The sequence below is a fragment of the Plectropomus leopardus genome, chromosome 6 (assembly GCF_008729295.1).
Source record: "Plectropomus leopardus isolate mb chromosome 6, YSFRI_Pleo_2.0, whole genome shotgun sequence".
Taxonomy (NCBI): Eukaryota; Metazoa; Chordata; class Actinopteri; order Perciformes; family Serranidae; genus Plectropomus; species Plectropomus leopardus.
Genome location: NC_056468.1, coordinates 30,950,395 through 30,976,000, shown reverse-complemented (window position 1 = coordinate 30,976,000; position 25,606 = coordinate 30,950,395). Strand labels below are relative to the sequence as shown.

Below are 25,606 nucleotides of genomic sequence, written 5' to 3'. Positions count from 1 at the left end.
TGACAGAGAAAACACCTATGTGGGTGTGCAGACCCTTTAGAAATTGTGCAGGGATTCCTGATTTAATAGCATTTTGGAGACTGTACAAATCCATGGTGTATTTATTTGTAAAGACGGTAGAAAGGTGGCTTGTTGTGCTGAATGAAAAAGCTTTTTTGCACCAGATATGAGCACACATACACCTGACAGAAAATTGTGTTTGACCTCTAGGGACCTCGGCGTGGGAAATGGCACGTCTCCCCAGCTGGCGTCAGATAACGACAGAATGCTGGAAAACATGCCGGTGGTGCTCCACAACGCTGACACTGACAAGGTAAAACGAAACAAATGCTCAACCCGTGAAATAATTCGGAGCAGAAGAGATCATGTGTGAGCATACTACTTTCTTAGATCAATAACTGGAGCATCTTTGAGGATGTGTGTTTGTGCATGTGTTTTCAAGCAAGCCTGCCAAGTGAATCTCAGCAGCTGTATAATGCATGTGCACCCATGGCCGTCTTTGCCTCTCTGGCTTTTTTAGCCTTGTACAATAATCCACACTATTGGCACTTTACCAGCTTTCAGAAACTGAGCACGCACATCTGTGTTGCTTCTTCTTTGCACATAGTAGTAAAGCCTTTGCTTAAGATCCTATCACCTAGGCATTAGATGCTTCCGGGGGGAAAGCTGGTGCTGCATTAAATCCAGCTTATGCCTTCCACACAGAAGGGTCTGGTCACAGGTCTGAGTGTCTGTGACAGAGATAGTGTCGTAATCTGCACATGGTCCGCGCTATGCACCCACTTGTGACGTCATTCAAGCCCTGCATCAATGGGACCGGATGGGATGAAATGATTTCAGAAGGCATAATGAATACGTGCAGTTGCTGATCCGTCTGTCTTCATCAAATGTAGCCCCTGTAGAAATGATCCAGCTCCTCAGACCTGCAGAGAAAAAGGGTGATAATGTGCATGCTTGTGAGAATATTTGTGTGAGAGTTCTGGAAAGAGTGAGGAGAGTGGTGGGTGGGTGATGCATTCTTGGTGGCGGTTTGAGAGGATATGTTTGTGCAACATAGTAGGAAGCCATATCTGTCTATTGGTAGTGATTGCTTAGACTGAGGAAACCTATGTTCTTATGAGAAAGTGTGTTTGTGAAGTGGAATTAGTTTTGTGTGTGTGTGTGTGTGTGTGTGTGTGTGTGTGTGTGTGTGTGTGTGTGTGTCCAGTATATGCATAGTGACTCATGCAGCAAGAAGTTCCCCTGCAGGCGTTTTGCTAGACACTGATGCTAACTTTGATTGCTCATCGCTAAGTGTTTAATCTGCCAGACTCAAGTCAGACACTAAATGGTTTCAGAAAATTAAAGTCATTTTTTTGTATGATACAAGTGTTTCAAGTGGCAATTCGGCTGACTCCAAATTAGTTCTCTCACTCTGGTGAAGTGTCCATGTGGCTTCAGTTTGAGCTTCCGCTTCTGCCTAATTTAACCCCTTTGAAACCTGCACTGACATCGCTTTTCTTGTGCTGCATTCAGACGCCTTTCAAGTATTTAAATTGTTGAACCCTGAGCAAATTGGTTTGATTTTTTTTTTTAAACATGGGGAAAAAGGCAATGAACAACTTGGTAAAAAATGTTCATCAATTTGTGAGACATAAGTATATTTACAAAACTATTTTATAAAAAAAAGTTGGAGAAATGACAAGAGAATTATACTTAATAATATTACTATATATATATATATATATATAATATAAATTTCATTTATTTTTTAAAAATAATTTAAATAATAATAATAATAATAATAATAATAATAATAATAATAATAATAATAATAATAATAATAATAACAATAATAATAACAATAATTCCTTTTTTTTTCTTGTACATGTAACTCATTTCTTGCTAATTTTTTAATTGTCTTAAGTTGCTCTTTGCTTCCTTCCATTGTTTTTGAAAGAAACCAAGCTAATATGTCAAGTGTGAAAAGGTTTAATGAAGTATTTTATATCTGGAAAGATGGTCATCTCATAAAACTAGGATGTCTATACAGTATAAAGACGCAAATACGTTTGGTGTTAAATCACTTGAGAAAACAGAGGAGCAGGGCTCTGGCATTTGCTTTTTTGCTCAAGAGATAGGAAACCTACAACTACCAGAATTCAACACTCCCACTGGTGGGTGACGTGATGCGTTAGCTTCGGTTAGCTTGTTTTTTTTTTTTCTGCAAGACAATATGGTGGCGGCTGATAATCAACGAACTCCAAAAACAGTTGCATGGGAAGCTAAAATATACTTCTGGAACATGGTAGGCGAGAAACAAACAGAGCAGTAACTTAATTGGGTTTCATATTTTATTAGCACTGCTTAGTTTTACCATTTACAAAACAAGAAACAGTATGGCGCCCCCTGCTGGGTAAGATTGACGTTAACACAGTTAATTTAACATTACACATACTACCCACTATACGAAACTGGTTGAAAATCGATCAAAACACGACTAAAACATATACATATTGAACAATTATCACATCTGTCCATCTCTGTCACTTTCTACTTTTACTCTTTTCCCACCTACCCCCTGTCTTGTATTTATCATCTCTATTTCCCATCAGATCTCGTAATTAATGGCTGAATGAGGAACTTTTACTGTTTAACTGTATTTACCAGAAAGACTTTGGTCATTATGCCCCGTTATGAGATTATCTTCATCAGATTAGCTTCAATTATCTTCATTTCTAGCTTCATGGAAGCTCCCTTCTGTTACATCCACACCTTATTCTTGACATTGAGGCCTAGTGATTGAAGCATGTGGGGATTTATGTGCTCTCTCTCTCTCTGTGTCTGTCTGTCTGTCTGTCTGTGTGGTCCAGTAACTTCTCTCAGTCATATGAACTGTGTCATTGAAACAGGCTGGATTTAGTTTGTGCATGAGCAAAACAAAGAGATAAAATAACAGCCAGTGAGTTTTTTGTTTTACTCTAAGATTATTTTTCAGCCAGTGTTGTTTCTTGTAATTGCTAAGATATGCCTGTACTGCTATGTCTGCAGGCTTTCTGTTCTAGCACATCACATATGCCATCAGATTTACATCTGAAATTTATGCAAATTTTTTTTAAACGTTTGGCTCACGATTTGAGTGAGAAGTCACTCTTTAAATACTAATATTGACGCTTCTTCATGTGGAGAAATAGAGTGCCCCTGGGATGACATTTTTCTGTAGGCCAACCCGGAAGCTAACGTTACTCTAGTTCCCTCGTCAAAAAGCTTTATGGGATTTTTCCATCGGATTTTGGATCATTACAGAAAATAACCTCTGTGGTATGATACTTTTTGAAGCCTAAATCTAATTGCCAGTAAGATGAAGCTCTTACTAGGCTATAAACAATCACACTAAGGTCACATCGCCACTGCTACTGTAAGGCTGTAAGGCTGTGTTTGGCGCACCTCTATGTGATGATGTTCTGTAATCTAATTTAGCCATTTATTAGCAACTGCCTTTTTAATGACATATAAAAGCTTCAAAGTTCAGGAGTCGGTTATTTACTGGTATATTTTTTGTCGTAAAAAAAAAGGTGAAAGTCCCTTAAGCTTGTGTCAACCACAGACCTTGTTTGAGGTGTCTAAGTGATAACCCATTTCAAAAACCTACTGACTTTGAGACAAGGGAGCCGGAGGTGCTGAAATGCATAATTTATTTCCGGGTTTTAGGACTCATTCCTAGGATACTCCATAGCACTCTGAAAAATCTCACAATGAAATTAAGAAAGTAGTATTAATGGCATGTACACTTGCTAACAATTCCAAGATGCAATGGTTTGCATTTTAAAAATGCAAAAGATACCTTTGAGCAACTTTACAGCTGAGTGGCGACACTTGTGATGAGTAAGTGCTGCTGATTATTGAGTTAACAAGGAAGTGATTTCAGACTCAGCTTAGTCAACACTGCAAGGAACGATAGGTTTGTCAAAAATTATGACCATCTTTGTACTGGAGGGAGAGTAGTGCGAGTTACACCTTTGCCTTTCTGGGGAAAAAAACAAACACTCCCCCAAACTGTCATGTAAAGGCCTGCTTGGGGGCTAATTGTGGCCCTCAAACTAATTTTATGTTGCCTTTGGCTTGTATTTTAAAATATACTGTATGATTAACACAATACTGGTTAATCAAGTAAGACTGCATTTATTTTCATTCACGTCATGATGATAGGACAATAATACAGTTTGAAGACATACGCCAAGTATGAACTACGTGGGCCAAACTAAAATGTCAGGAACAAACAAGATAGAAGGTTTGATTCTTGCCAAACTCAAATGTTGGCAAGAACGGATGGTAAACAAGTGAATGAGCAGTTACCTAACAGCATATATTTCCTGCAACGTAGCAGACATGGACATGGCAAAAAAGCATAAAGTGGACAGCGAGGGCTGCTGCTTTTAGGACCGGTGGGAATATTTTTTCACTTAAAGATGGAACAGTTGCATTTGTGCAATATGTGTGTAATTAAAAAAAAATAAATAAATAAACCATATGATGCAACAGCAGCTGTCCCCCAGTTGTTTTCACATTATCTAATCTGGGCCCTATTCATTCAGGATCAGGTCAAGAATATCAGGGTGAGCCAATCAGATGAAGGCTAAGTTCGAGTAGGGCGGGTCATGCCTTCACCATCCATGGAAAAAAAATCATGTTTGTGGGAGGGATTTAGCAAAAGGTCAACTGGCTAATTATATTTGACACATAATTTTCTTCCTTTATCTCTCTTGATCTATGTGTGTCTTGCTCAAACATTTATTTTCTCAAGAGCAAAAAAGATGTTCATCCTTCCACGGTGAACCTGACATTTAAAATTTACACAAGAACAGATGTTTAATAAAGAAAAGAATTAAACTGACATTTCCAAGTTGTTCACATAAGTGAGCTTCTCTGAATCTGTGTGTGGCATTAATAGAAAAGTGCCTTTCTTAAATGTAAATGCCAGAGCGATATAGCTCCCGGTCACTTAACGACAAGGTTAATATTCATATTCAAATACACAGCTGCTCTGATTTTTCTGTCAGCAAGCTGCCTCTTCAGTGCCTCTGATTTTCTTTGCCCGTTTGACTGAGAGCTCTCTTTACGGTACAGTGATCTTTCTTCCTGTCCGCAACCTTGGTGATAACAATGTGTCATATCTGAGCCGCGCAGTGGGGGTTACTGTTGTTGGAGCATGAGCACACAGGAACTAAGCTCTTTACTCTCTGTGTGCGCAAAATCAAATTCAATTCAATCCACCTCATTCCTCTCTGCTGTTGGAGAGGATGCAAAATGACAATGAGCCTCAACTGCCTTGACTCTGTTGGTATTCGTCTCCCCGGCGAGCGGGATGATTGTGGCACTGTTGTTCAGGGGGGATGCTCCACTGTGCAATTAACAATACCGTGGGAGATGATGAAAGAGCTTCCAAGGTGCGGGATTGATTACTCTGATCTTTGGCAATCACTCTGTGCCTTTCTCGAGGAACGCTTACAGTTTGCTTTGGGGTTAAATTGCAGGCATTCATAAGTCAATAGCTACAGTATTGGAAAACCCAGTGAGCCAGGAGTTAGCTTGCCATCAACCTGCTGTTAAATGTTGATTGCTTTTATCATGGAGTGAGAAATAAAACAGAAATGGAGAGAGGAAGCGATGTAAGTAGTTTCTGTGCTAGAGAAACTTAAGCACAAAGACAAACTGATTATTTTTGGGAAGAAATAGCCGGTAGTTGAGAGTCGAAGCCTCCAAATGCTTTTCAAAGTCCGATAAAAGTTCTGCCAGATATGTTATTTCAATCTTAAACTTGCCAATCAATATCCGTTTGTGGCACTCAAATCCACTTCCCCACAATGAAAGGGCTGCATCTCTCCTGCACTTATCACAGTATGACTCCCCGTCATAAACAACTTATCCAGCTTGCACGAAAGGTGTCGAAGAGGTCAGAACCCCCTTAGACTGAGCCAGTACAAAGGCATGAAGTAATGACTCATGTGTAAATGTCTGTATGCCCTTTTCCAGCCCCCGGCCCAGGGCAGGTCCTCCCCCACTAAGTCGCTGCAGAACGGAAGCCCCTCCAAGTGCCCCCGCTTCATCAAGATCAAGAACTGGGAGACTGGCACCGTCTACAGCGACACGCTCCACCACAGCTCCAGCAAGGTAAGACATATGGAAATCAGCCCAATTAACAGTTGGATGAAGCTGTCTGCTGCAGCATTTACGTTTGTCACCAAGGCAACCTTTCTGGCGAGGATGAGAAAGATTTTGATGTCATGATTTAAGTTATTCCATATTAGTCAGGATTTTCATGCCAGCATTGACTCTAATGAAGGTCTGTAAGGTGCTATTGTTTCTTGACTCCCTGACACCCTTCACTAAAAATGAACCTTCTGGCACCAAGTGACCAGGAAAATAGAAACACCTGTGTGATGCAATTGCAATGCAATGCAGCAGCCCTGCAAAAATAACTTCATTACAAAACTTACTTTAGGTTTGTTTGTTGACCCTGGGCCATCAATAACTATACAATCCAGCTATAAGTCATAACCACATTATTTTCTTTGATTCATCTGCTTATTATTTTCTCTCTCAGTCTAGAAAAAACTAAACATAAAAACACTTCCTAACACACACTTGTTTTGTGCTACCAGCAGTCTATATCGACCACTGCAAACTGAAGAATTACTTCAAATCTGAATTATGCTCACTTTAGAAAATTTGATTTTGATACACTTCACTTTGAAAAAAAAAAAGAAAAAAGGTTTTAATAATTAGTCATGCGACTCATGTATTTATCACACCTGTGAGTACTAATTGTAACTGAGCGAACCTGAAGAAGCTACAGGCGAAACACATTGCGCGCTCTGAATAAAGTCATAGGGAAGCTCTTCAGTGCGCAGTGGTCGATTTAGTTTTTTGCTTTAAATGTTCATGCTACTAACCAGCACCTGACAATCATACTGGCTGTGCACAGGAAGCTTTGTTCATTGTTCCAAATATTTTCAGTTTACCATCACATAAGATAAAGAAAAGCAACAAATCCTCCAGATTAAAAATGCAAAAGGATTTGCATTTATGGTTGAAAAGGACTTGATTGATGATTGTTCGTCAATTCTGTTGTTAGTTTTAAAGCTATACTTTAATATGAAATTTCTGTTAAATATTTTAGGTGCCTTATGAATATGCAGTGTTTCCCACAGAATGAGTGTGTCTGTGAGGTGGTAGCTTTCGATGGGAGTTTCTTCTTCTTTTTTTTTTTTCCTTTTAATTGTGTGCACGCCCCTTTGTATCTCTCTGTTCCCTCTCTAAGTTCGGAGATTTTTGCGTGTCTGTAAAGGCAGCTCCATGAGTTCCTCTTTTCCTCAGCAGCAGTTTTATTACTCTGTAGATCTGTTTACAGCAGATCAGATCAGAATGATGGGAGGAGCAGCAGCTACGAATGAATGCCAACTTTTACACTCAGCAGAATGAATAGTTAATTTAACTTTCAATGCGCTTGACGTTCTGCTGCTCCATCTGTGCACAGAGTATACGTTGCAATGTTGTGCAATCAATTACTATTTATATTTCAACAGGGCTCCTAGTCTACGGTCCAACCACAAATGATAGAAAATCTATTTGTAGCAGCAGATGTCTGACTCGTACATTTTGTGCTAAAATGCAATTCAATCAAACATGACCAAAAACTACAACTTTAAAAAGAGCTAGAGTTGGACCAGCACCCTATGACACATCAATGACAATTGAAGATTATAGGTTTCACTATGAGATAATTTACCACAGGACTCCTGTATTGAATTTCATTACAATATTCATGGATTTCTGTTGTTTTGGCCTCTAAGTAAAATCTCACAAGTACATGGTTTGTATATTAATTGTACAGTAAAAGATTTAGAGGTTCTAAATGTAGTGTGGCAATATCACTGATATCAATAAGCCTGTATTTAAATGAGAGATTATCTGATTTTTCAAATATAACAAGTTCCAAAAAAAGGTGCAGATATTGCTGTAATAGGCGTGACAAATCAAAAGCTGCTATGTCTTCACATACAAACAAAAAAAATGTATGTGAGGCATAAACCCTGTGTGTCAGCCTTTGTATGAAGTCACAGACATGCAAAACTTTCAGGTCAGCAAAGGTAACAGATATGTGATCTGTGGCTTTAATGGTACCCTAAAGGCACCAATGAACATAAATACAGTAGAGTGGTTGACTGGAAAAAACATTTAGCCTGCAGACTTACCAACACATAATTTGCAAGTCAAGTAGATTGAAGAATAATAGCACAGCGTGGCGTGCCTTTTCTCTGCTTCTCACTAAGTATTCATACATTAGAGAGCTCTTGCCTGAAATGTTGGTGATTGAGCTCGTTGCTATTTAGCACGAAAGCAGAGGGTTTGGGAAATCTGGGTAAAGCTTATGAGACGATAAATCTTTCAGAAAAACATTACCAAAGTTATTAAAATGTATCTTGAGGGAACATGAATGTCTGCACCAAAGTTCACGGCAGTCCAACTGATAGTTATCAAGACATCTCACTCAAAACCACAACTATCACCTGCACAATTCCTCCAGATTTAATGAGAAAGTGGTCCATGTCCTGCAGTTTGGTGTTTCATCCCATTCTATTTGTGTTATTTTGGCACTGTGTCACTTGGTACCTGCTGCTAACAGTCTGGCACCTGGTTGCTACCTTTTTTATGAGGCCCTGACCTCACCTCACCCGGGGGTAGACACCCACAAATGTCCTAACTTAGAAAATAAGAAGAAAATAAGACCATACAGACAGAGGGCAGAGTCTTTGCCAATAAACTAAAGATGTGTATACAGCTCTGCAGCTTTTTTGTTTGTTTTTTGTTTGTGTGTGTCACATTCATCATCACTGACAGGCCAGAACAACAGGTCAGTAAAAAGTAGAAAACAGAAGGCCAGTGAAAACGTTACGCTGGTTACTTCTGTTTATATATCTCTTATCAGTTTGTCTTTCAAACTCAGCTGAAACTAATTGGGGTTGTTATTTGAGCGCTGTTTGGATGGAGACGGATGGTATTTTGTGGTGCTATGTCATTGCATCTCTCTGACAAAGGGGCTAAAATGTTTGCGTTCACCTGAGTATTGTATTTCCATCAATACCGATCCGAACCGGATCCAGTAATACCTCTGACTACTGCTGAGTCATTTGATGCAGGTGTGAATGACAATTGTAACCTTTCCCATTACATTAAAAAGCCAGGTGTTAGCAGGTGTTGGTGTGTTTTTTGTGCATTGGAAAAGAGGCTTTTGTTAGTTTGTATTATTGTGTGACTTTGGTGTTTCAAAGAATAAGTTTGGACCTACCAAAGTCACACAATAACACAAAGTAACAGTTTTCTTCAGGAATTCAAGGAAAGATGGGCTGAATAATTGATAAGCAAACAGTCTTTTGGAGGGTAGAGTATTACTTAAATAAGGTCATTTCCAAAAACTTTGGGTAAAACTCCTAAAAGTGTCAGCTACACGCAAAGAATTAGTTAAGAAAAGGTTTCATCTATCAGCCTCCCTGTCTATCCATTGTTCCCATTTTAAAATGCAGCCAAAGTTTCTCCCTCTAGTTAGTAAGCCGGTCTAACAAGCACAAGGTGAACCCCGCTGTTTAAGCATTCACCCCCAAAACACAGCAGCCATTCGTAAACGGCGAACGGCAGCCTAATTGCTTCGGTGACTTATTGGACGCAGTCTGTGCATTCCGATGAATGGCCTGTAATAGCATCTTCAGATTTATTATATATCACAGACGCTGCTGTATTCGAGGATGATCCGTCTTTTTCAAAAAGGACAGCTGGCTGGCATGAATGCCCAGAGCAGTATGATGAGCGGACGTGCTGGAGCACGAGTGATTCCTTTGTTTTATTTTTAACACTCCCTGCTCTACTCAGCCATTCCCCCGTTTACTCCATCACCTCTTAGGCTACTGTTCATGTTTTTTCTGTCTCGGCTTTGTTGTTCTCTCTTGATTTCAGTTATCTTTTCCAAGCTGTCTTTTTCTATGGAATCATCCCTTTATTTTTGTCTTTGATTTGAACACTTTTACATATTCTTACTCAATTTCCGTTCTCATTTTTCTTTGTTTTGACTAGCTGTGATGGCGTGTTTGTTGTATTGTTCAACAGATTTTTTCCTCCTTTTCTGTTTTTGTCAAACAAGCGATGGATTTGTTGGAAGGGACACGGAGGGAAGTTTATTTTGGAATGACTGCCGGTCCACGTCTGAGTGTTTGGACAGTGCAAGTGTGTGGTTCAGCGTAATGAGACAATTTTAGCAGCGCTGGGGTCAGTGTCAAATTTCCTCTTGGACTGCACGCCTGCGCTATTGTTTCCGTCGTCCGCTCTTGCTCACTCATTCGATCCCTCTCTAAGCTGGTGAAGGCATTTAGGCAAACCAAAGTGACAGCTGACTTCAACTCTAATCACATTAAACTGACCACACAAAGTTGCTCTCAGCTATGAGCAATTTTCTCTCTGCATCTGTCTGTTTTCTTGTTTTCTGTTTTTCCTCCTCGCTCTTTCTGTCTTCCTGTCTATGCTTAATAGAAGGATACCAATCCATGACTCACTGACTTACTCATTCATCAACATGCGTGCCAGCCATGTGTGAGCGATATAATGAAAGAAATTGTAAAACACTTATGATCCCTTGCATGCATTCAGAGACCGTAGCTTATGATAAAAATTGACCTTTTATGATATTAATGTAATATGAAAAACTCTGAGTATAGATCAATGTGATCTCCCAGTGGCATGTTGGCCCTACATATTGAAATACAGTTTGTTACTTTTTTTTTATAATTTGTTGACATCTCTTTATCTTTTATCCTGGGAAAAGTAGTGAAAGAGATATGTGTCCATAGGGTTGTTCAGCTAGATGTCTAAGGTAAATACATTTTATACAGGTTGAGAATGTTTTTATCTTCTTTCAAAGGGCAAAGAGGCAGACTGGTTATGGTTCACACAAAAGCCAGAAGAGAAGAAATAGAAAAAGTTAAAGAATAGCATTTTTTTCTTTTGGAGTATGCAATATGCATAAAGGATAATCAGGCATGTGATTGGCGAAGGACAAAAAAGCAGGAAAATATACAGATTTCTAGGTTTGCATAACCCAAATCTATCAGATCACTCCTTTAATTCAGCTCTGTGCATCCAAGTTTAGCACAGGAGACCAAAATGCATTAAACATAATTAGATTTTCAATGTCAGGCAGAAACCTTATTAAATGTTTGAATTGTATAGATATATGCAAATTCAGTTAAAGTGAAGCTACAAAGTTACCTGCATTTACAATGCCAATGAGTTCGGTAAATGTCAGTAAGTAAGTGGAGCATTCAAGTGTTATACACGCCACCAGCCTAAACGCTAAAGTGAAATTATACATTCTTCAAAACGTTGGACAGAAATCCAGTTTGACAAGTTGAAACAGGGTAGTTATACGCATATCACGTAGGTGTAAGGCTATCAAATAACAGCGTACATCTGTTTTTCAGGTGTCTTTTAGGCATGAATTGATCTCCCTTAACCTTAATTTAATACAACTTTAACATAGGTGACGTAAACTTATGTGGGATGGAATAAGTGTGCAGACGTTACCTTTTTTCATCAGAAATACAGTTTGCCCATGACAAAAAGAAAGCAACATACTAAAACGAGGCACCCATCAAAATCTGCTCATACTTACAGCACATACACAGCACAGCTGTGTCGTTTGCTGGCGGCAAAGCTGACCACACTGTGTACAGGAAGGCAAATGAACACAAAAGTGCATCCTCACTTCATCTTGCAAAACAATATGAATAAATAGCTTAACTTTACTTTCAGGTAGCAGTAAATATAGTGGTTAATTAGCTGCCGTTCATCGCACTTGTTGGCGCAGGCTATTTACTGGCATTTACCAACCTTTAGTGGCTTTAGACACAGAAAACTACTGTTTGTAGTTTGACTTAAACTAATTTGTATACATCTGTGCAATTTAAACATTTAATGAGTTTTAGTGTAAAATCCACATTGTGTTTTTTCCTCCAAACAAATATCCTTGTGAATATCTGGAAAGGGGGAAAAAAAAGTTTTTCACAGATTTGCATGATTTACTTGGGTCACATTTATAGGTTGGGAAATCCAGAATTCCAACTAAATCTGGAAAAATCACATCCCTGTGTAAATTTCATATCAAGCAGAACAAAGACTTTTCTGGGTAATCTGAAATGAATAGAGATGGAAGGTAATGTGATAGCTCTGCCTTTTGTGCATTAAGAGGATGCCACGCCTCTCTCATTTTGCATTTAATCAGAGCACAGAGATGGATGCAGAAAATGAACAAGAATACAGAAGGCCACTGAAACATGTTGAAGAATTATTTTTTTTAAAAAAAGAAATGAAAAAAAGAGTCTTCTGTTTTGTGCACCAAATGAGCCAACATAATATCTTCTGTTAGTGTTTTTCTTTGCTGGAAATATGATTGTTTGCAGACGCACTGCAAGAGAGCTGCACCATTGGCCCTGATCCCGTGGTTTTTCAGTTGCATTTTGGCACTGAAGAAAAACCAACAAGCAGCATTCAGCCACAAAAAAGCTTCCCTCATCTGTCACGATATTTTTCTTTTCAGATGCCAGTCTGTTCTGAAAATGTGTGCCTCGGCTCTGTGATGATACCCAACCAGCACGTCCGCAAATCAGATGAGGTCAGAACCAAAGAGGAGCTTCTTCCACTGGCCACTGACTTCATAGACCAGTACTACACCTCCATCAAAAGGTAAAAGCAGCCTGTAGCATCTGTAAAGTTGAGACCTAGACCTCAATGGGTAGAGCCAAAGAGCAACATGTTTAGGACTGGGTAACAATGGCCTGTCTGGTTAAATAAAAAGAGTAAAGAAGGCGGCGGAAGTATTAGCATTATTAATTAATCTATTTGGGTGTGTGTTGTATGTGTATTTAGTAGGGCTGGACCTGAATATTCAGATATTCTAATATCCGTTGATTGTTTTTTTTTTTTTTTTTTACTTCACAACTAACTTTACAAACTGTAAAGTGTCACAAAGCCGTCAACCAATCAGAGGCACACCAGGCTCTCTCTCACTTAACACTGAAGCTCTGTAGTGCATGGTGTCTCTCTCTCACCTGTTGGTGAAGCTGTGAAGCACATGGTCTGTTTGGAGAGCTCTGGGGGGCAAAGTGTCAGCATGATCTGTCATCCAACCCTCCCAACCCCCTACAAGGGATCTTTACAAAATGGCACAATTTACACCCAGCAACTCCTGTGTTGAGGTATACTGATTGTACATGATCTCTTATTGTGTTGTGCCTATGGACCTGACCTGCCCACAGAAATGGCTCTAAGGCACATGTGGACAGACTGGAGGAGGTGACCAAGGAGATTGAAGCCTCAGGAACGTATCAGCTGAAAGACACCGAACTGATTTATGGGGCCAAGCACGCCTGGAGGAATGCTGCCCGTTGCGTCGGGAGGATCCAGTGGTCCAAACTGCAGGTAATATAAACTATGTGTAAAATGCTATTATAATGCTTTGTACTCTTTGCATGCTTTTTGTGTTGATGTTGGCCTTTGGGGCTAATTCATGGACTGATCATGAGACTAATTATGTGAATGTTATTGAATGTGTATCAGTATGGATGCTTCAGTAAACTTCTACGACCACGTAATGTAACATAAACCGAGGTACATATGTGATGGATTTAAGGTAGAGCAGATGTGATGTTGTACACGGCATCTTTTGTGATTAGTCTAATGTACATCACACACACACCTGTGTACATGATGTGATGATATGAATATGATGTATTGAATTTTGGACCTTAGTAAGATTAGCTGGTGTCACTGGCATCGGCTAATGGGGATCATTATAAATAAATAAATGCATAAATAAATGTGGATCGTTTTCTTTTCAATAATAATAAGAATGAAAATTTAACATTCATGTATAATAGACAAAATAAACACATTCAAGAAAAAAGATAAATAAATAAAAAGGAAGAACAAAGGAAGAAAACCTTTTTAAAGATTTACATGATTCGGTTGACATTTTTATCATAAGCAGGTGTGCCATATTACATCACAACTGTATTAGAGATCTAAACAAAAACATTCATTGTCATAAACAGCAAATGCATATTAACACACATTATCAATCAATAGATCCTAAAGCTGTCCGTCTTGCCATAATATCTCGATATGGTTGCCATATTTGTAAAAAGTCCTGACACTTACATTATGTTATAGTAGATTTCTAATGGGGGATAGTTTTCAAGATGAATTTTACTAAAATGTGCACTTTTGTGTAAAAGATACTCTTTGGTTCAGTCACTTGTTTGGCTTTGCAGTCACATACCAGCTTACAGAAAAAATGAATATTGTATTTATTTTGTTTGTATATTTGAAACATGTCACTGTGCACAGTGCACTTGGTTCTGAGTTTTTATTTTCACATTTGCTTTTCAGGTTTTTGATGCTAGAGACTGCACAACAGCTCATGGAATGTACAACTACATCTGTAACCACATCAAGTACGCCACCAACAAAGGCAACCTGAGGTAAAAAAACAACACACACACATAGCTCAACTATTTGCCTAAGTCTTACTTCCTTTTGTTCAACTCCGCTCGTGTTCCTCCGAGCGCACTTGCTCCTCTCCCCATCTGTCGCTCCATGTATCTCATCACCCCTCTCCATCTCTCCATCACCACGCTGACTTGACCCACTGTCCCATCTGTCAGCATGTGCTCTCTGTCTCTTAAGGCTGTATCTGACACTATCTGCTGCCTGTCTATCTGATCTCCAATCGCTACCCTGTTGGCAAGGCAGCGGACCTTGCGAACAAGCCGTCATTTGTCTGACCTGCACGGTGCTCGCTCACTGTCTGCCAAGTCCTAATCACATGTGACACCTCATATTTACTCCTTGAATGATGGATAGCTTCTGACTCATTACTACACTTAGCCTGGCCTTCGGAAGGACAGCTCTGATACACATGTTGATAAGAGCCAGCACAACATCCTTTCTCAGTCCGGCTCGCTTTAACACAAATAAACACAGGCACATAAATAAACATATGGTGCTATTGCAACATGTTGCAATAGTGTGGGAATCATTTTGTTCCTCTCAGAATATAAATATGCTGTATGGATGGGCCATGCTCAGCTGTTTTCGAGTGGTGGATATCATGGGAATAATGATGTAATGTCCACAGTGCAGTAAACATTTTTTGCAAATGAAAGACAATTGTGTCAATAATTGTCAGTCAAAATGTTATTCAATTTCATTTTTAAATAGGTTTCAAGTTAACAAAAAGACACTGAATGTTAAGTTGCTGAATTATAAAATATCATACTACCACTTTCTCTTTAATAACCTTTGATAAGGGGTTTATAAGTTGTAAGTTGATTAATAAGAACAAATGTTGAGTTGCCAAGTTGTGAAAAAGTTGTATTAGTCCTTTGTATTTTATAATATTGCAGTTATAAATGTTTTTACACTTAATCACTTAATAAGTCTGCATGGGTTTCTAATTTTAATAGGCCATCAAGTCAAGATGTTAGAGGTGTGCAGATACAAAGAGTACAATACACAAGGACTAAAATAGCAGCAGAAAAAGCTTTACTTTACTTGATTATTACTTTATAAAGCATGTGGCCAATTTAGAACTTTTTTTAGTTGTTGTAATAATAATAATAATGAAAATAACAACATGATAACTTAAATTCTTTGCTCTTCAATCTTTAATTTGTGAGTTATCACATATTATATGTCCTAATACATCATCGATCAAAAATATTCTATGTAATATATGAATATAGGAATTAAAGATCAGGGTTAGGGTTGGTTATTAATTGGATCTCATAATGTATCTGTTTCTGGAAAAAAAAATATGACTAACTGAATGCAGTATTTTGTACATTGTATTGGAAAATTATAACACCAAATGCGAGGGACGGGGCTCTATTTACCCCACAATGAAGCAAACAATTTACAAAATATGTTCTAAAGCTTCATCAACATTTATGAAAGTGGTGAACTACTCAGATCTTAACTCTGATTATGCTGAATTGACCTAACAGAGACAAACTGACCACAAGAAGGGACAAACTGTATATGCACTGGCTGATCAGACCATTTGTGTAACACAAATACAAACACTACCACCTAAACTATAAATTAAGCAAAGCGGGACATTTAGTAAATCTGTTAAATGTTCGAACAAAAACGAAAGTTTCAACAAACTAATATAGTCTATAAACTAGATAAATTTAATCTCCAAACTAGAAATTTCATCCTCCCCCATGAAATGACGTGCACTTGGTACGTTCTGATTTGCCACTTCCTGTATTTAAGAGCTTGGCATTAAGGGGCACATATCTTGCTCCAGCTTGCGAAGATGGCCCTCCAGCAGCAGCACCCGCAGGACTGGTAGATTAAAATCAGTTTTGTGGCAGCAGGTGCAGCCATCACACCAACCAGTTTCTACATTATGTGTTGCCCACAAGAGGACAAATTAAAATAAAACTTGTCATTTGCATATAAAGTCAGATCGTTAGTTTTACCATTTACACCAGTTTCTAAGCGGAGAGACTGTTTCCTGCAGATGTAGACTGCAAACACAACTGGCCCAGATTCAGACCAGCTGCTCTCCCTGCTCCTCAGTGACTTACCAGCAGCTTAGCAGTATTAACACTTTTACCCGGTCATGGCATTAAAACATCACTGGGATGTAGAGCAGACTAAAGGTAGCTAAGCTCTGGCCCTGCTATGAGTCCTCTGACGAGCATAATTGAAAATGCCTTTGGGCAAATTATTTGCACAATGCCGACCATCTGGTAGCAATCTTGTTGATTAATGTCCTGAAATATTCATCTAATTCTTTGTTGCAACGCCTTTTACTCCATACACAGTATGTGCAGATGTCAACATGCTATTGATCTAAGTGCTGTGGCACAGTTCAGATATCGAGTTATAGTATTATCTCCACCAAGCTTAAGCCAGGAGGGGATCTAACCATGTGAACCCGGCTCAGATTGACTGGATACAGAGTCGAGTATTGTTTCGATGACAAATCAACGTGCCCAGAGGCCTTAATCTATTCCAGTTTTCTTATAGAACTTATCATAGACAGTCCGAAGCCTCCCCTCTCCGATTATAATCCAGTTTTTAGTCCGTAATGAATCGTTTGTTCTCTAGCTCTCTAGCTTTACAACACATGCCTCTCCCAAACATAGAAATGCACATTCTTCTTCTTCTTCTTCTTCTTCTTCTTCTTCTTCTTCTTCTTCTTCTTCTTCTTTCTTTTGCTTCTGTGATGCTGGCATGCTATCTAAAATCCCACACTGGAGCAACATGATGCTGGCATTGTTTGGTTCAATGAAAAAATGCAAAGGCGGAATAAAGAAGGGACTTTGTAGCAGCCCTATAGTCTGTGTAAAATGACCTTTTGACTGTTGACTGATCCTAGCTGCCTGTAAGGGCCAAAAATTTTCCAGAAATCAACTCAGCTGAAAACAACAAGCCTTACCTCGTCTGTTGCAGGCCAAATTTTTCATCATCATGGCTAAAATCTGACATTCATCGAAAAGTTTGGTCCCATTTGGAACCAGAGCACCTGCAGATTAATTTCATGCCTGAGATGTTATGATCCACTGAAGTTAGGCATGATGTGAGATGAATAAATCACAATTTTTGTTATCCTCGCCACCATCTTGGCTGTAAGGGAGCTGGGAGGGTCGACTCCACTGAGCACAGCTCTCTGTGGTCCACCTGTGACCCGGTTTTCCTCCATCCTCGGCACAATGTCGTAACATAGCTGGAGCATTTCAGAAGCGAGGCATTTCTGTAGACTTGCAGATTTTGTTGAGTTCGTTATTTTTCTTAATATTTGTGCTTTTACCGTAAGTAAGTGAGAAGACTGTTAAATTGTTTTCCTCTTTGTCTGTTTTACTTGTGTTTATTGTTGTTATTTTCTACTTAAGTTAATATTGATAAGATAATATATCATTAAAGTCCAGTTATGAATAATATGGATCAAAGATTGCTGCTGTGTTTTACTTATTTTTACAAGAATATTAATAACGAGCTACGGCATATGCAAATTTTGTGAATATCTACATTACACATTATTGACATATTTTTGGGGGGTTTGTCTGTTTCTGTTTGTTTTTTGCAGGTCGGCTATCACCATATTTCCTCAGAGGACAGATGGCAAACATGACTTTCGAGTGTGGAACAGTCAGCTGATTCGTTATGCTGGATACAAGCAGCCTGATGGACAGATCCACGGAGACCCCGCAAATGTTGAATTTACAGAGGTAAAAAAAAGAGAAGCTGTATTTTGAGGCCATTGTTTTCAAGCTTCAAGAATCCAATTTGCAGCTCACACGTCGCTCTTTGTCACCAGATCTGCATGCAGCTGGGATGGAAAGCTCCGAAGGGTCGTTTTGATGTCCTGCCCCTCCTGCTGCAAGCCAATGGAAACGACCCTGAGCTGTTTGAGATTCCTGAAGACCTCATCTTGGAGGTGCCCATCACACATCCAAAGTGAGTTATGCCTTCCCTCTTAAGCATGTATAAAATATACAGAATCTAGCAAAACATGAACAGAGGGGGCTATGCTGAGAAAAAAAAGACATCCACCCACTCACGCAGCGCTTAACAACACTTCCTAAACAATGGGGTACTTTCAAGCCAAAAAGTCTGATTGGGTTATTGTCACATTCCAACTGTGCTGAATGTTCCCAGAAAGCACAGCGAGCCATGCTTTATCTGTTGCTATGCCAGACTTTGTGGTAACCATGGGGCTTGTTAGTGAGGTTTCAAGCTACTTCCACTTTTTTATTCCTATGTGTTGACTTGACTTTTAAGAAAACTTTTCTCACATCGGTAGCTACCATACAGATGTCCTTGAGATCTTCAGTGTTAATGCTGTATTTAATACCTATAATCATAGTAAAACAGTTTTTGCACATACAAATGCACACAGAGCTGTCGCTACATTACTACACACTACACAGAGCATTTCATATCCCTCACTGATCTCCCTGCCAGACTCCCCCTTCCCAAATTGGCACCTCTTGCTCCATACCCTGCATCATGCCCTCAGCTCTGGCAGCAGCTTGGCACAGGCCACGACCACCAACAGCGTCTCATCATCACACGAGATTAGACCCATCTCTGCAAATAATACACTGAAAGCAATGATATCAACCCCCCTGGGTGCCAGGAGTGAGCGGCGGGAGGCAGATTGAGGTCCTGCCTGCTCTGTCCAGCACTGAAATGCTGTCAAAAGTGGACGTTTTTTTGTGTTAATGTTGGATTTGGCCACACTCCTTTTTATGATTTTTGTTTCAGGAATACATATCTGTGCTCAAAAAGAATTATTGTTGTTAACGATAGGGTTCGACATTAATTAACACCCGCCACATGCCAAATGCACGTAGATTTTTTTGTTCTTGGAATCTCAGAAGGCTATCTGCCACACTAGCGGGTAAGTGTTTTTACCAAAAAAGTCATGTATTAAATTATGCTTGCCTTCAACATTGGGTTTCCATTACAGACTTGTGCAAAACTTAAGCGATATTTTCGAAATGACGATAAAACACAATTGCAAGATAATTGGATTTGCATTGAGTGATTTTATGCGACTTCTCCTCTCGTGATAACATTCCAAGCAGCATGAGGATGGATTTTCAAAAGCAGGTTTGTTTCTATTTCAGCCACAGGCGTCATTATTTCCAATCGAAGATGACGTGGGTGTGTTATGTGAGCGGCCAGGTATGGGGGATTTCTGGGAGGTGGTAGTCTACGATTTCACAGAAGAATTGTGGATTCAGCACTTTCGTATTATTCGCTCAACTTTTGAAGAGTTATGCTATGCAATAACACCTCTTGAAGTGCCTGCTGCATCATGCTCCAGGAAGCCAATTCCTACCGACAAGCGCATAGCCATAACATCAAGTGACCTATAAAAGCGAAAAAGTGTTTCCATTGCAGTTTTGCGAAATACCACCTCATGCATGCGTAAAAACTTTTTTGCGATAAATGGAAGGTTTTTCAGAATTGACGTGTCCATTAGGCGTATCATATATTTGCGATTTCAGTTTGTGCACTTTGAGGGTTAATGGAAACCTGCCTGTCAACGGCAGCAGCATTAGCTCCACTTCTTCCATTCTTACCTTTCAAAATAAAAGCCCTAGACATATATGCTGAGGCTATGATGATGAGTTGATTAATACATTTAAATAATCGCATTCAACATAATACACTAGTATCTAAATGTAATGTACTAACACAAAGAAAGTGAATTTATTATTTCGGCCAGTAAAAATTTCATCTACCAGGCACCTTGGTTGGTGAGTCAAAAAATTAATTTCGGACACTGGTTAATGACTGCATATTGCTAATGTTGCATGTTTACCTGATGTCAGTAAGGAGCTTAATGAGGCTGAAATAGCTACAGCTCTCACCCATCATTTCCCAACTTACTCTTCCCAGGTACGAGTGGTTCAAGGACCTGGAGCTGAAGTGGTACGGCCTACCGGCTGTCTCCAACATGCTGCTGGAGATCGGCGGCCTGGAGTTCACCGGCTGCCCCTTCAGTGGCTGGTACATGGGCACAGAGATTGGCGTGAGGGACTTCTGTGACAGCTCACGTTACAACATTCTGGAGGTAGCGTGTTGTGCCAGAACACGGAGTCATGCTTCATTGGAAATCGGGGGATAAAGAATCAGAGGCACAGATTGACTCATGCCTTTTGCAGAGAGGGGCATGTGTGCCACCAACTGAGCCAATCGGAATGCAGATCTTCTTCTAAATGTGCACACTGAGGAAAAAGCTGATCAACAGCACTCAAAGCCTGCTTGTGCTTTGTCATAAATGCTCCTAACATAAATTATACATAGCTGATTTTAATACAACACCAAACTATGTGTTCATTTATTTATCTATTAATTGATTTAAGAAAAAAAAATACTGCATGTTCATGTATATTTTGAGAGGCAAATTGAATTGAGCTATTTTGTAGCAGTAAACACCTAAAGTGAAAAAACAAGACATATGGTATATAATTAGAGCAATCAGGCTGTTTACTATAATGGAAAGTATCTTATTTAGACAAGGAATAGAGAGGCTTTCTGAGTGGTATAATTGTGAAGAGCACTCCAGGTAGATTTGTCTTTCAAGTGAAGAATGGATATTGTGCTTGCAGTAGTTGTTGGGAGTGGGGGGGGTGTGGTTGTGGGGGGGGGGTGGGGGGTGGGGGGGGGGTGTTGTTCACAATAACACGATTTGCATGAAATAGAAATATTTGGGGAATAAGAAGAAAGCATATTCCCAGCCCCTAACTTTAGCGACTGAGGCACAACATAATGAGCCCATTCTCATTCCAAAGTTGTTAAATACCACCACTTTTCAGTGATTTCAGCATTAGATCCACCTTTTGTGGCTGTATGATACACTGCGGGTAGGCGTCAGAAGAGAACAGCTGTACAAAACTAGTTATGGTGTTATGAGTTATGACATGCTGCTGGACGGCACCTGCCATGGCAGCATAATACGTGGGCGGATGCCGTCAGTTGATAACATGGCTGCACTAAACATGTTGTGTCCTTGTAAGATTGCCACTGGACAGTGTCAGATTTAAATGCTGCCAGTAACAATGTAATATAAAGAGCACAAAGGCTCTATAGGGCGGGCAGGAGGAGTGTTGGATGGGTCCAACAAACCTTCAGGGTCCAGTGTTCACTTCTCATCTGAATGAATCTTTGTTGCCTCATCCTAACCACCGGTGCCAGCATGTGCTTTTGTTGACATCCCACCATTAATAGCAGTAACCTGGAACATTAACAGCAGACACAAAAGGAAACCTATGCAGACATGGAGAGCCACTGACAACCCGTCAACTTTGTGATGAGAACATTTTAAAATAATCTAACCTCAACAAGTTAAAAATGTAGAGGTCTTCACTTTAAATTGGAAACAGACAACTTTTCAACTATTATTATTAAGCCAGTCCTGCGCAATCAATCACCCGCGATTGATGAGCAATGCATTCGGTTTAGAACTCAACCCGACTTACTCTGACGTCATGCAAAAGTGAACAGCGATAATTTTGCAACATTGAGGTGGCCATGGATTTTAGAGCCAGATGCCGCAGTTGCTCTCCACTGACCACAAGACCCAGGGAATGATGGGAAACGCCTAGCTCTCAGCTGATCGCACTGCCAAGAGCCAGCTGCTGATGGTGACTTTTTGCAGTTGTAGAGACCAAATACATTCATTATGAACTATATGTAGTCTATTGTATAATGTAGTAAGAGGGTGACAGGTGCGCTCAGCGGATTTATATCCAGCAGCAAACTCGTATGAGGCTGATTTACATGAGAATTCATCCAAAATTCATCTAAAAAATGAAGGTTGAAACATGAACAGAAATCACAGATGGCCTGTATAATGTTGTGATAGGTTACTATGCTTCTGTGACTTCCTGGACAGGCTGGAGGCTGCTGGAAAAGTCAGAAACCTAATCGTAGCTTTTTGTCACCACCTCCTGCTGCGGCCGCCTGCTCTTGTCCACTGTCCAGGCGAGGCTCAGTTCAGTTCAAATGTGCCTAATGTTTGTGCTGCTGTCGCAAAGATAACTGAATCGCTTTCAGTTTTAATCAGAGCTTAAATACTTACAAAGTTCCAAAAGTTACTTTGGTTGTTCCAGCATCTGGCATTAACTGCAAAAAACTTTAATTGATACTCTTGGTAACTGGGGTTAGCTACCGATAGCTACTGGGAAAGCAAAAGTGCTATCCGCCTGCTGTTTGGGCTGTACAATGGTTGGCACGCTTCCTCTTGTGCCGTAAATTGAGCCTTTATTTTTCCAGGAGATCGTACTCACTGGCAGACAGAAATGGATAGTGAAAGGCCTTTAGGGAACCACTCTACTCTCTGATAGTGTCATTATTTTTCAGCCATTACCTTGTGAATTTAAAATGTATTCCATAATGATAAGTTAAAGCGAAAACAACGTGTCTGTTTCCGATTTTAATGATACACTGTCACAGATTGAAGAACACATAAAAAATGAATTTCCTTTTTCCTCTCAAAAATGAACTACTCTGAGCAGCCATCTGTTGGAGGCATAATTGAATGTCACTTTTGATTTGATTTGTGAGTTACCGAGCAGCACAGTGACTTCCATATCAGAACTGTCATCTAAAACTTTATTTCTACATTATGTAGGAAGTTGCTAACAAGATGGCATTGGACACCAGAAAGACTTCCTCCCTTTGGAAAGACCAGGCACTGGTGGAGATAAACATTGCTGTTCTTCACAGCTTTCAGGTAGGTGCATCTTTGTGTTGTTAATTTTAAGGAATGCTTCACCAAAAACAAATGTTTTAAATGTCACCTCACTATAGATACTCATGAGTGAATATATATTGTTTTGGGTATTGTATAAAATATATTCATAAATTTCCTAAAATATGTTTAAAATTATGCAAAATATAATATAAAATAGTGCTGTGCTGCTTGATAATCATTTGGCTCTTCGTTTTTTTTCTTCGTTTTTTTACTTGGCTTTGATGTTCGGCAAAGTACCCATTGTTAACAGTCTGTTTTTTTGGCAAATGAAGCTGGTTGGTTGTGGGAATGTCTAATTTGCAAGTAAAGATAGCAAGTTTTAGTAGTTTGCTGATTCACAAATGCCTGGGAAGTACATGTTTTTAGTCCTGGTCTTTTTAAAATAACTGAAGTCATGTTAACAAAGTAAAATGTTATGGACATTTTTTTGCAAAAACATGTGAGAACCCTGAATGTTGCCATTTTTCCATTACATAGACACATTAATGAGTTTACTTCTTGTGTCCACTTTTTGTAGTCATGCAAAGTGACCATAGTAGACCATCACTCAGCCACAGAGTCCTTCATGAAGCACATGGAGAATGAGTACCGGGTGCGCGGAGGCTGTCCCGGAGACTGGGTGTGGATTGTGCCTCCCATGTCTGGAAGTATCACACCAGTTTTCCACCAAGAAATGCTCAACTACCGACTCACCCCTTCCTTTGAGTACCAGGTGAGAGGCACTGACATTAGCTTTAACAGACTGTGACGCAGTTCAAGGGATGTTGTGTTATATGCAGAGGGCACCACCACAATTATAGATGGTTGGCTGCAATAAGCTACATTAAGGAAGCCATTAAGGTAAATTAAAGTTGGGAATAATTACCTAGAGTACAAGTAGACCAAGCACATTAAAGTGAAATGTATACAGCAAATTGTTAATTGCAGCGTTTTTATGGCAAGTCACTCCTAGAATAGACAGAAGATGTCTCAGTATGCTGGAATGGATTTTAGCCTCAAATGAAGAAAACGTCTGAACTCATTAATTTTTTTGTCTCATATGCAAAAGCCTGATCCCTGGAATACTCATGTGTGGAAAGGAGTCAACGGGACGCCCACAAAGAAAAGAGCCATCGGATTCAAGAAACTTGCCAAGTGAGTGTGCAGTTGCACAAAAAATTAGAGGAAAACAATACTGGGTTTTGTTAAATTTGTGGTTTGTTTTTCTTATTTTCTTCCTCTAGCATTTATGGGTTTACATTCAACCCAATTACATGTTATGTTTCTGCAAACCACAGATATCTCATGTGTACATTATTCTGTACCAGATACGTTGACATGTTGTATGTGTTTAGGTTTAGGCACAAAAACTACTTGATTATGGCTGGTAAAAGATAATGACTTGGCTTTAAATTTTCTGTGGGCACAATCCCCAGTGGAAAAACAGTGATCTCTTGGTATTAAAGAACAGCTTTTTGTGGCACCTTCCCAGCAGGAAACACAGCAATGTCTTTAAAAAACAGTCATTTTTTGTTGCAATGTTCTCTCGGTCAAAACAACCACTTTTCATCGCATTATCCTGGCAGAAAATACAGCATTCTCTCGGTCAAAAACAACCTCTTTTTGTCCCACTATTCCAGCATAAAACACCGCCATTAATTGATTGTCTTGACCAAAACATAGTGCCACATATACTTTAATTTACCAGGAAATGCAGCTATGTCTTGGCAAAAAAAAACAAAAAACAAAGATGGGTAATTAAAAAACATCCATGTCTGGTGGTTAAAAAGCTGATGGAAACACAATGACAGGTCACTAAAATAAGAAGTGGCTCTGTCATCAGATGGTCTTGAACAGTGGTCTGCAGCTTGGCAGGCGTCTCAATAAGGTGTCCCGCCATCCACCATTCCCTTCGCCACCCAGTGTCAAAGTCAGCTCATTTATTACTTCACTCTCACAATATCAGTATGATACGTATCAAATGTGCAAATGTAATGTATTCATGGTTTGCAAAAATGTATAATGCCATCATTTTCTCCTTGCAACCAGACTGTTACATTGCAGCCTGAAATGTCAGAGATAATTTACTGTAGGATGAGTGTATGATAATCTAAGGCCGAACAAGTAATAATTTTCCTGACGAAGTTAGAGACATGGGAAGGAAGCCGGTGTACTCCGTGGTGAAATCATTCAATCTACCCCTCAGGGAGTAATTAAAGCTTTGTCAGTGGATTGTCTGTGTATGCATGCACTTGTGCC

The 25,606-nt window shown here is 39.5% G+C and overlaps 1 protein-coding gene across 2 annotated transcripts in view; it reads left to right on the top strand.

The window, feature by feature from the left end:
* Positions 1–25,606, top strand: part of nos1 (nitric oxide synthase 1 (neuronal)) — a 56,564-nt gene that overhangs the window by 9,869 nt on the left and 21,089 nt on the right. For both annotated transcript variants that reach the window (XM_042487596.1, XM_042487595.1), the window contains exons 3-13: positions 211–313; positions 6,013–6,150; positions 12,623–12,768; positions 13,341–13,503; positions 14,473–14,564; positions 18,185–18,326; positions 18,416–18,555; positions 20,509–20,683; positions 23,246–23,347; positions 23,886–24,080; positions 24,417–24,502. In XM_042487596.1, the coding sequence (XP_042343530.1) occupies positions 211–313; positions 6,013–6,150; positions 12,623–12,768; positions 13,341–13,503; positions 14,473–14,564; positions 18,185–18,326; positions 18,416–18,555; positions 20,509–20,683; positions 23,246–23,347; positions 23,886–24,080; positions 24,417–24,502 (1,482 nt within the window). The remainder of the gene's footprint in view (positions 1–210; positions 314–6,012; positions 6,151–12,622; positions 12,769–13,340; positions 13,504–14,472; positions 14,565–18,184; positions 18,327–18,415; positions 18,556–20,508; positions 20,684–23,245; positions 23,348–23,885; positions 24,081–24,416; positions 24,503–25,606) is intronic.